The sequence below is a fragment of the Heteronotia binoei genome, chromosome 1 (assembly GCF_032191835.1).
Source record: "Heteronotia binoei isolate CCM8104 ecotype False Entrance Well chromosome 1, APGP_CSIRO_Hbin_v1, whole genome shotgun sequence".
NCBI classification, from domain to species: Eukaryota; Metazoa; Chordata; class Lepidosauria; order Squamata; family Gekkonidae; genus Heteronotia; species Heteronotia binoei.
This window is the reverse complement of record NC_083223.1, coordinates 47,742,924-47,755,218: the sequence shown is the minus strand read 5'-3', so window position 1 is coordinate 47,755,218 and position 12,295 is coordinate 47,742,924. Positions and strand designations below refer to the sequence as shown.

Genomic DNA, 12,295 nt, shown 5'->3' with positions numbered 1-12,295 from the left:
ATCTTTAATTTTGTGGCTGTGCCCTTTATAAAGTTTATATGTTCGCTAACTGGCATTACATTTTATGATACACATGGCCGGGTCTGACAAGGTCTCATTTATGTCGAATCCAGCCCTCATAACAAATGAGTTTGACACCCCTGTTCTAGGCACTGGCTGCATAGAAATACATTCCTTTGCCCAAGAATGTGGAAACCCACTACCAAAGCAGACAATAATACACAAAGCAGTTTTTTTTTACAAAGCAGTTTTAAGCAGTCATCTGATTATAGTAAAGATTGGTCATACCCCCAAGCAAGCATGAACTATCTTGGAACCAAACATTACTCTGAACAACTTAAACTAAATATGGGCCTAACTGTGGCATCTAGTTTACATGCAGAATCTATGGCTTCTAGCCAATTAAGGGAACTGAATTATTAGAACTTGATATAAAACCTATTAAACAAGATGCATGCAAGAAATGGTTTGCTATGAATATTCAGCAGCATACAGAAGACAATGGTAGACAAAAGGTCTACCATTACTACCAACTGCACCAGAAAATGACCATTAAGATATTTTAGGTCATGAGATACTTAGGTCCAACTTACTTTAAAAGCAAAACTTTAAGCATATGCAAAAATTACTTGATTCAATATTTACTTAACTATACACTACTTCAGAAGTAAAATGTCTGCTTTCCTTGTTCCCTCCTCCCCCTTTCCATGGGAGATTACTACTTCCATGATAAAGTTCCACAAGGCTTGATACTGCCATCTCTAGACAGTCCTCAAGTCCGAGGGACATGCACAGCACACAAGTCAGAGAGCTTATTTATCAGCAAACTGGTAAGACACTCATTTCTGAACAGCTACAAGAGCAATTTGTTGGGACTGGCATGCAGTGATAAAGACACTCAGTGAAGCAAGCACCCTGTAACATCAGCACCAGTTTTACATAACCTGTTCTTGCACCCAAGTTTTTATTTAGAAATTTAATTTCAAACGGTTTGGAGGTTCAAATGCTACTAAATGTAGATTCTTAAATATGCACACCAATAGCAAGTGGCCAGAATGTTTTGTCATCCTAAAGACTTGAAAGCAGTATTAAGGCCACGAGGATCCTCAAATGATAGCAGCAATAGCAAATAAGGCTACTGACTGGTTGCTAGGGCAACAGGAGCAAAACCAGGAAAGGCTGGGATGTCCCACAAGAGCCAGCTGCTGCCATATCACCCTCAATGATTTCCCCGCAGTGAGCCACAGGAAGACAAACTGAGAAGGAGCACTAATAGAGCAATCTCCATACAAATGAGCAGAGTTGTTACAGGCAAAAAAATGGAAGAGAGGCAGAGGCAGGGTTGAAATGCTTGAGGCGTCTCATCATGCCTTTTTGTTAGTGAGAAAAATGATACTAATAAGAGTACTAAAGAAGCCCCTTCCTCCTTTTCTTCCCTGTGCAATCACATGGATGTCCTCAATTTCTCCCCACCTTCCAACACTATTCCTGTGTTTTCCACCATTTCCTAAGACTTCTTTACATTAATAATAATAATAATAAATTTATTTTTGTATCCCGCCCTCCCCCGCCAAAGGCAGGCTCAGGGCGGCTAACACGACACGGTATATACCATGATAATAAATACAATATTACAACAAACAATTGAGCGATTAAAACAAATAAAATTACACTCATAAGTTAAAATTAAATAAACAATTAAACCATTGTAAATTATACATTTCAGTGCTACAGTTCAACTAAGAAGGCTAGATGTCATTTCCCGGGTTTCATCTTAATGCAAGCTGAAAGAGGGCAGTTTTACAGGCCCTGCGAAACTGGTTTAGGTCTCGCAGGGCTCGCACCTCTTCTGGTAGTTGATTCCACCACTGGGGAGCCATAGTTGAGAAGGCTTGCTCCCTTGTTGATTTCAATCTAACCTCTCTTGGTCCAGGGACTTTTAAAAGGTTTTGAGAGCTAGATCTCAGTGCTCTCTGAGGGACATATGGGGAGAGGCGGTCCCTGAGGTAGGCAGGTCCTCAACCATATAGAGCTTTAAAGGTAATAACCAGCACCTTATAGCGAACTCGGTACACAATCGGCAGCCAGTGCAGGTCCCGCAGCCTAGGCTGCACATGTTCCCACAGAGGCAGTCCCACTAACAGCCTGGCCGCTGCATTCTGCACTAGCTGCAGTTTTCGCGTTCGGTATAAGGGCAGCCCCATGTAGAGGGCATTACAGTAGTCTAGCCTCGAGGTGACCGTTGCATGGATCACAGTTGCCAGGTCTCTACGTTCCAGGAAGGGGGCCAACTGCCTCGCCCTCCTAAGATGGAAGAAGGCGGATTTAGCAGTGGCAGCTATCTGGGCCTCCATTGTCAAGGAAGGCTCCAGTAGCACTCCCAAACTCTTGACCCTGCGCACTGGAATCAGTGACGCACCGTCAAAGGTTGGTAGGGGGATCTCCCCTCCCGGCCCGCCGCGACCTACGCAAAGGACCTTAGTCTTCGCTGGATTCAGCTTCAGCCCACTCAGCCTGAGCCAGTCCGCCACAGCTTGCAGCGCCCGGTCCAAATTTATAGGGACATCGTCAGTCCGGCCGTCCATCAATAGATAAAGCTGGGTGTCATCAGCGTACTGGTGGCAACCCAGCCCATACCTCCAGGCAATCTGGGCAAGGGGGCGCATGTAGATGTTAAATAACATCGGGGAGAGAACTGCCCCATGCGGCGCCCCACAGTTAAGTGGGTGTCTCTGGGACAGCTCTCCTCCAATCGCCACCCTTTGTCCCTGATCTTCAAGGAAGGAGGAGAGCCACTCTAAGGCTAGCCCCCGAATTCCTGCATCGGCGAGGCAGCGGGTCAGCAGCCAGTGGTCGACCATATCGAACGCTGCCGACAGGTCTAACAACAGCAGTACTGCCGAGCCGCCTCGGTCCAGATGTCGCCGGAGGTCATCCATGAGGGCGACCAGAACTGTCTCCGTCCCATGGGCCGGGCGGAAGCCGGACTGGTATGGATCTAAGGTGGAAGCGTCATCCAGAAAATCCTGCAACTGCAACGCCACAGCCCTCTCTATAATTTTGCCCAAAAAGGGCAGATTTGAGACCGGCCGGTAATGAGCCAATTCGGCCGGGTCTGATGTAGCCTTTTTCAGGAGAGGGCAGACCACTGCCTCTTTCAGGGGTGTTGGAAAGAGACCCTCTGAAAGAGATCTATTTACGATGTCCCGTATAGGGCATCTTAGCTCCTCCTGGCAAGCTTTAATTAGCCAGGAGGGGCATGGGTCCAGATCACAAGTCGTTGGGCGTGCTGTGACAAGAATTCTGTCGACTTCCTCCAAGCTGAGTGGGTCAAAGCAATCTAAGATCAAACTAGAAGACATGCATTGGGTCTCGAGTTCACTTACTGTGTCTAAATTGGCAGGGCAGTCGTGGCAGAGCGACTGGATCTTATCTGCAAAAAATTTCGCGAAAGCCTCACAGCCTATCCCAATTCCTTAGCTTTTGGATTGCCTTGTGGCAATGTAGTGAAATTCCGAATTACCCTAAATAATTGTGCCGGGCGCGAGTTTGTAGACGCAATCTTGGCCGCAAAGTATGTTTTCTTTGCGGCCTTGACTGCCATCTCATAGGACTTCATAAACTTCATATAAGACGTTCTAGCCACTTCGTCACGGGTACGCTGCCATTGCCTCTCTAGCCGTCTGAGACCTTGTTTCAGCTGGCGTAACTCCGGGGTATACCACGGGGCCAGCCTAATCCGAGGTCGTAGAGGGCGTCGAGGAGTGATCTCATCGATGGCCCTAGAGAGCCGGGTGTTCCAGGTCTCAACCAGGCCATTGAGGGAATCGCCAGTGGGCCAGGAATCCCGCAGAGCCATTTGGAACCGTTCCGGGTCCATCTGGCTCCGCGGGCGAGCCATAATACGCTCGTCGCCTAAACAGGTTTGGGGTGGCATATCTACACGAGCCCTGAGGGCGAAGTGGTCCGACCACGGCACAGCTTCAGCGGTTATATCGTCCTCTGTAACCCCGACCGCAAAGATCAGGTCTAACATATGCCCGGCCTGGTGAGTGAGTAACAAATTGAGAGAGGCCTAGCGTCGCCATGGAATACACTAGGTCCGTCGCCTGACTGGAGGCCGGGTCATCAGCATGGACGTTGAAGTCACCCAGGATTACCAGCCTTGGGTACTCCAGCGCCCAGCCTGTCGCCGCCTCGAGCAGGGACGGTAAGGCACTAGCTGGTGCGTTAGGCGTACGGTACACCAGCCAGATCGCCAACCCCTCCCCAGCCTCCCACGCCAGACCGGCACATTCAATACCCTCGATCCTTGGGGCCGGTAGCGCCCTAAAGGAGTAAGCCTCTCGTATAAATAATGCCACTCCTCCCCCCCGGCCCGCTAGTCCGCGATTGGTGGAAGACTGAATAACCCGGGGGAGCTGTTTGTGAGAGGGCTACTGTATCACCCTTTCGATTCCGGGTTTCAGTCACGCAAGCCAGGTCCATGTCCTGCTCGAGTAAAAACTCTCGAAGGACTGAGGTCTTGTTAATGGACCTGGCGTTGCATAGCACCAATGACGGAGGCGGGTTATTCCACTTCCACTTGTACTCTGCAAGTTTGCCACTCACCTGCCCTACAATTTGTTTTAATTTTAATTTAATTACCCCTTCCTTCATCTGAAAGCTTTTGGTTTTCTGATTCTTCAAGAGTCTTCGCTCAGTTTGTTATGGCCTGCCTTGCCTTTCAGCTTCCCAGGTTTTTTTAAAAAATATTTTTCATTGCATTGAAGGGTAGCTGACCTGGTCTCTCTTTACATCCTACCCTTTTAAAGCAGCTTCTGGCGCTTGCTTTGGGCTTTCACCCTAATATCCTTCGCCGTCCTCTTTGTCTGAGAAAGTCTTATTTTTATTTGCCCTCTTCAGAGAGATCTCTTTCCACCTAACTCATTATCAAAGAAAAGTGTGGATCTATTTCTATTGCAGTCTTAATTGAAGGAAAACAGAGTGATTTACATGGTTGTCTATTTCATATGGGGGGAGGGGAAGGAACAGGGAAAGAGGTCAGGAGAACTTCTGGCCTTGGATACCTAGAGAGCTTTACAGCTGAATGTCCCCAGTCCTAATGCATGGGATGGAGAAAGTAGAGAAAGAAGTACTTTTCTCCCTTTCTCACAATACAAGAACTCATGGGCATTCGATGAAATTGCTGAGCAGACAGGTTAAAACTGATAAAAGGAAGTACTTCTTCACCCAAAGGGTGATTAACATGTGGAATTCACTGCCACAGGAGGTGGTGGCGGCCACAAGCATAGCCACCTTCAAGAGGGGGTTAGATAAAAATATGGAGCAGAGGTCCATCAGTGGCTATTAGCCAGTGTGTGTGTGTGTGTGCATATATACACACACACACACACACATATATATATATATTTTTGACCGCTGTGTGACACAGAATGTTGGACTGGATGGGCCATTGGCCTGATCTAACATGGCTTCTCTTATGTTCTTAATCCAACACTAACACAGGACTACCACCTACATCATGGAGTTGACAGCCAGCGTTCTTCTCTCCATCAAAATATAATGGAAAATTCACAGATGCCTTCAAATACTTGAAATTAAAGGAGTTTCCTTAATACCTTTTTGGGGGGGGCAGGGGGAGAAGGGTTCTATCTCTACCCTCCATCCCTGGCCTCTTTCAATTTGAGGGTGGCTTTTCATAAGTCCTGAGACACTAGAATAGGGAAAGGTGACCTTTTTTTAGTAATATATATATTTATATTTATTTTTAAATAATTATGTAAAAGTGGTACAGAAGGGAGAAAGATGAGATACTTATATAGGGATTATGAAACAATTCTATTTTTACAGACTATTATATTTATACAGAATATATTAAACTAAGAGGTAAAGAGCTACTTCTCGCTAGCATCCCCTTCATTGTAGTTAAGACCAGGGGTGTCAAAACTCATTTGTTATGAGGACCAGATTTCACATAAATGAGGCATCAGGCCAGATGTGTCATAAAATGTAATGCCAGGCAGCCGAGATACACACTTTATAAAGGACAAAACCAAACACAATTAAACGTTTTTTTTAAAAAAAATCTTTAAATAAAATATGCTTAAAACATTAGCACTCTTGTAATATTTTATTTAACAGTCTCTGATAACTGACACCTCTTGTTCTGAATTATTGCATCAAAATCAAGAGGCAATGTCTGTGCTGCAGCAATCTTGAGTATGCTATTCAGGTGTGCATCTTTAAGCTGCAAACCTACTTTTGATCGACTGACATTCATTACAGAAATTTCATGGTCAATGCTTTGAGCCTAAGACCCAGAGAAAAACATGAAATGGCTGGGCATTGCGAGATTTTGTAAATAAGCTGCTTCATGTGCTGTCAGCCAATTGAGAAAATAGAAGCTATGCTCTATAAGTTGATTGCAAGTTGATTGAGCAAGCCTGGCAAAGCAAGCTGTGATGCAGAAGGAAACAAGAGAGAGAGAAGGAAGCAGGCAACAATGGGTTGCTCGGAGGCCTGATATGGCCCTCAGGCCGCATGTTTGACCCCCCTGGTTAAGACATTTCCTACAGTAATTTCATCATTGACACATATTCTATAGTGCACATTTAATCAATACTGTGTACTTGCAATAACTTTAATATATCAAAAATTGAAGGAATTAATATCAAAACTTATTTTTTCTACATCAAATTACATTTTATTTCTTAAAATACATTTATAGATATTTTTGAACTGTTTCTCATTCTAAGGTTATCTCCTGTTTGCATAATTGATGCTCCATCTCAGACATTTTCTACTAAAGTTTCATCATTAATGCATACTGTTTGACATACTATTATATCTATCTCACAATAAAAATTAAGAAACATTTTTTCAAAACCCACTTCTTTATACATTTATATTCAGAACTTGTTCTCCTTTTTCTGCATTATATTACATTTGTACGCCTCAAAATACATTTATAGACCATTTTAAAACTGTTTCTCATCCTAAATTTGTTTCCTGCTTGCAAAATAGACATTCCATCTCTCCAAATTTCGAGATGAATCTGTTTCTCAAATAAATTGTTAATTTTGCCACTACTGCATAATTGGTGAGTTTGTTTTCCCATTCTTCTAAGCTTGGTCAGAAGTCTGATTTCCATTTTGCTGCATAAATAATTCTAGCCACTATCACCATATATTTAAATATCTCTTCCAAAGCTTGGGAATTTGTTGGGCAATATTCCTAATAACATATTCTTAGCTTCCATAGCAAATCTGAATTTTAATATATTCTGCATTTTTCCATGTATTTCCATCCAATATCTTTTTGCTTTTTTACAAGTCCACTTCATATGGTAAAAAGTTCTATGTCTTGACATTTCCAGTATTTTTCTTAGTAATTTTTTGTCTACTTTCTCAGTATCCTTCTAAGTAATATATCATCTGAAAAACATTTTATACCACTTTTTATTAGCACTTGTGTTCCTTTTCCCATAACAGTCACCACTGATGCAAAGGTATCTGTTCTCTAAAATTCTGCATCCATTTAATCATTTCACTTGTTCTTCTTCCGTTTCTAGCTGTAGTAGTAACTTATATATCCAGCTATTAAGATGATTTTTTGTTTTATAATCAGTTATTCAAATTCAGTCATCTGTCTTTTGCCATGAAGTCATTTTGCCATGACTTCAGTTTCCCCTGGGCATTTACCATGTTGTCATTTTTTTAAGAAATCACTTACTAGGGAGGTGACCCTGTTGTATGATTTTGTGCTCCATTCCAATACAGCAAAATGATCCTCTCACCCTCTATTTAGTATAAGGCCCAATTAGTTTAGAAATTTATAACTAAGAGTCGTACTGTGGCTTAGACGTCACAGTTGGCTAAAAGGACACTTGGCAGATTCCAACCCTAGCCACAACTTGTGGGCCCTTGACTTTATATAATGTGCAGGACATGGTCCTGAAGGAAAACCAATTATTTCTTAACAATCGTACAAGAACAATGATGACAAAAATACACCTTGGTTTTTAAGTGTTAATCCTTTCTATCTCTAAAAATACTTCAGCTAAAACTCAACACATTTTTGAATTCATAGAATTGTTGGTATGCAATAAAGATGACTATGCAAGTCACATTGGCTGGGCGCCAGAAAACTACTTTACGCATGCCTAATGGAGGGGGTTTTTTTAGCATTGTCCTTTGAACTACCCTCATGCTGTATCAGAGTTTTTGAAAGTTCCAAATTTAGAATATATGTCTGCTATGCGGTATAACTCTGATAATAGACATGCCTAAAATTTCCTTTCATGGTATATGGAACTAATTCACAAAGTGGACATTTGTATCGTGCCAACATGAATTACAAAACTGAATTTGCATTTGTAATTGTCCTGGGAGCCTGTTCAGCACAGAAGTATGCTTGCTTTGTTCCACAGGCAAGCAAATAAAAGGGGATAATTGTAGGTACATTGGGCATATTGACAGCTAAGATTTAGGAGACATACTGGGCAGTGGACCATACTTTTAAAAGAACTGAACACAGAATTCTGGCATTTTATAAAAGCTCATCAAGTTTAATATTTGATAAGAGACTCATCAAGTTAAATTTATCAAAGATAATGACGAACATAATGTTGACAATAACATTTTCTGTCAAAAAGGTACAAAAACGTACTACTGCAAAATTCGAAGAAGAAAATAACGAAGTTATCTGCCTGCTTTTTTGGAAAGCATGGACAGTTTGGGCCTGTTTCTTCATTTCCCTCTGGGCCTGTAATACACTTGGCAGTTGGCCATCACTTCTAGTAGGCTATGTCAAGCCAATGCCAGGACCCACAAGAACAGAGCACAGGAACAACAGGCCAAGGCAAATCTGGTAGGAGAGGACCACAGGCAGTAGATTCCCTCCTCAACAAATTCCATGAACTCTTCTTTAGTGAGTTTAATATATAGATTAGCTAGCTGTTTCTACATTCCAAGAACAGTCCTAGTTTGCTGAACAATAAATAGTCCTAGTCAGGTACAACAGTTCATTTTTTTTCAACGTATACACAAAGTAATATGTTGCAGGATTATATAGAGAATCAGTATTAGAAAAATTCCTTCACTGAATAACGTGATTCACATTTCTTCTTATATTTTCTAGGATATGGACCATCAGCCTTAAAATAGGCCTCAAATAATTACCAGCAACTTGCTTCCCTAGCTTAATACAGTTGTTATTTTAATGTTTTTATCTAAAAGTTATATCCAGCCAGTATTGGATAGTGGCTAGTGTTGGACTAGGCTCTAGAACACCTAGATTAAAATCCTTGCTCTGCCTCAGAAGCTCGCTGGGTGGTGCTGGGACAATCACACTCTCTAAAGCCTAACCTATCTCACAGGGTTGCTGTGAGGATAAAATGGATAAAGCTACAATTTGAGCTGCTCTGGGTCCCCACTGAAGAGAAAAGCAGCATATAAGTGACTATCTTCTCAAAGCAGCAAACAATGCAGCATTTTCTTGATTCTGTCAAGGTCCCATAAAATTATATTCATCCCCTCTTAGATCTCAGCATTCACAAGTAACCATCCATACACAAAAATAAAGCCAGAATGTACTTGCCTACTTACCAGAACGGTTGTGCAGATGGACTTAAGTTCAGACTCCACTTTCTCTCGGTAGTCCTTGACAAGTTGCATCTTCTTATCGTTGCCATCCGTTTTCTGCTCAATGCTAGAAATCACCCGCCAAGCAGAGCGCCGCCCTCCTACAACATTCTTGTAGGCCACAGAGAGCAAGTTGCGTTCTTCATTGGATAATTCAGCACCTTGCTCCGTCACTGCCTTCATGCAAGTAGCCATATCATCATAGCGTTCTGCCTGCTCAGCTAGCTTGGCTTTCTGGATCATTTCGGTCTTTTCCATTTTGATTGGCACTGGTAGAAGCAGCAAGGCAACTTAGGTAGAAAGAAGAGAAGTGCTTTCACAGAACTAGAAGGCACCTCAAAACCTGCAAAAGCAGACAGACGTTTTGAAGCCTCCACATTCTCTAGCCAAAAAGGTAAAGAGTTGTGTGTGTGTGTGTGTGCCGTCAAGTCACAGCTGACTTATGGTAACCCTGTAGAGTTATTAAGGCAAGAGACATTAAGAGGTGGCTTGTCATTACATGTCTCCATGTCACAATCCTGGTATTCATTAGAGCAGTGATTCTCAACCTTTTTGGTATCAGGGACCAGAAAGGGGGGGGGGGTTGGATGATACAATTGTGCACTTTATTTCAATTATTACATTGTAATATATAATGAAATAATTATACAACTCACGGCCCAGTTGCTAACAGGCCACGGACTGGTACTGGTCCACGGCCTGGGGGTTGGGGACCACTGCCTCAGAGGTCCCACATTCGAATAGTAAGTCCACCCTGCTTAGCTTCTGAGATCTGACAAGATCCAGCACCACACAAAAGATCAAGACACTGCCAGAATGCTGTGAATCTGGTGAGACTTACAAGGGAGGCAGCAACTTAAAGAAAGCCAGTAAAGTAGAAAAACAAAGAGAGAAAAGCAGAGAGAAATCACACCTCAAAATGCTCTGTCCGCCCATGTAAAGCAAAGCAATACAATCGGCATTGGAAGCAAGATCCTGGAGAAAAGGCAAAAAGGGGTGGCTGAGAACCAGCTAGCAACTCATGAAAGCCTCATGGCTACCCAACACAACCACCTTCCCCGCATCTGTGGAGGTCCAGAATTTTAGCAGTAACCCCCCTCCCCACAGAAAAGGTCAAAAAGCAATTACTAAAGCACTCAAGAAAAAAAAATCATATATTTATTTCTCGGGGCGGGGGGAGGAATACGTGCGATGAAAACAGAAAAGGCGAGATATTAACGGGCGCCAAGGCAGGGGAAAAAAACCGGCAGATCCGGTGGAGAGCACGGGGGGCGGGGAACTCACTCGGGCGAAGGGCAGACTGAAGAATGCCTGGTAGGCGGAGCGGGGAAGGGAGGGAGAAAAGAGAACGATTAAAAAAAATAAGGAGCAAAATTCTTGAATCTTCGGGGGGAGGGGGGGCGACCGCTCTCGTGCAGTGAAAAGGGGAGAGAATGAAACAAACACACCCCCTGCGGGCCTATGGCTAACGAAGAGACCTCCCCGCCTTTGTCCCCGGAGGCGAGATCAAGCTACAGCCACGGCCTCGCCTCCCGTCGAAGGAATCCCGCGGCGGCGACAGGCCGGTACGAAATGGCGGTAGCTGCCTCCGGCAATGAGAAAGAGGAAGGTGGGGAGGGGGGAGGAAGGAAGGAAGGAGGCCTCCGAACTCCGCGCCATCCTCACAAAATGGACGCCGCGGCACAGGCTGGGCAGGGAGGGACTGGTACTGAAGGGGTGATTCTCCCGCTCCGCTCCTCTCTTACCTGGGTCCGCTGGCGCTAGGCCGGGCCGGCTGGCGCCTGCTGGGTCGACTGGCGCTCGCTTCGCTCTGGGGCTGGGTCAAGAAAGTGGGGAGGGGGGAAAGGGAAAGGAGGAGGGGAGAAAAAAAAAAGGAGGAGAGCGTGTGAGAGGAAAAAGCCGCTCCCGTCTCGAGCAAGGGAGACACAGCGCAACGAAAGGGCGTTGGCACAGGCCGCCTGAGGCACCGCTAGACCTAGCTCGCGCGCCTCGGCCTATTGGGAAGCCTTCTTCGAGTTCTGGATCCGCCCTCCGGTCTGGTTTAACCAATCTGAGTTTTGCGCGCCGCTGCGAAGGTGGGCAAAGTCGGGGCACAAGCTCGGTTGACCCGTAGGCTGCTGCAGCTGGGGCCACGGGGTTTCCTCCAATTAGATCCAGGGTGAGCTGACGTCACTGTCGCCATGGCGATGCTGCTACAGCCCCCTCCTTCCTTCCTAGTCTTTCCTAGCTGACTTCTTTTTCTTTCGTTGGCGGTCTGGGCAGGGTGAAGCACGAGACGGCGCGGAAGCGAGGCCAAGGAGAGGCTCGTGCTGCTGTGGCAGCTGCAGGGCGGGAGGAGGAGGGGTCGCTTGGTGCTGATGGTGCGAGGCAAAATCAGGAAAGAGAGGAAAGCAGGCGGTGGGTTGTGTGTTTTTTTTAAAAATAGTTTTAATTCTACTTCTGCCACATTGTTTCTTGGAAGAAATGCATGCCTGAGATAAACGGTTGCAGAGGCTGGGTGCTGCGGAGAGTGCACTGGTGCATACATCTAGGTGGGGGGTGGAACTTCACTGTTAGGTGCAAAACATACTATCTAACGAGGTTGATTTCCAAAAAACATGAGCAACAAAACAGAACGCTGATAAGACAATTCCACTGGAAAAGGGGAGACG

At 44.7% G+C, this 12,295-nt stretch overlaps 1 protein-coding gene across 1 annotated transcript in view; it reads right to left on the bottom strand.

Moving 5' to 3' along the window:
* YWHAQ (tyrosine 3-monooxygenase/tryptophan 5-monooxygenase activation protein theta) overlaps nucleotides 1-11,763 on the bottom strand; it is a 29,425-nt gene extending 17,662 nt beyond the window's left edge. Inside the window, exons 1-2 of the mRNA XM_060234046.1 lie at nucleotides 11,390-11,763; nucleotides 9,609-9,987 (exon numbers count right to left, since the gene is read on the bottom strand). Of these exons, the coding sequence (XP_060090029.1) occupies nucleotides 9,609-9,902 (294 nt within the window). The 5' untranslated portion in view covers nucleotides 9,903-9,987; nucleotides 11,390-11,763. The remainder of the gene's footprint in view (nucleotides 1-9,608; nucleotides 9,988-11,389) is intronic.
* Nucleotides 11,764-12,295: the final 532 nt, after the last annotated feature.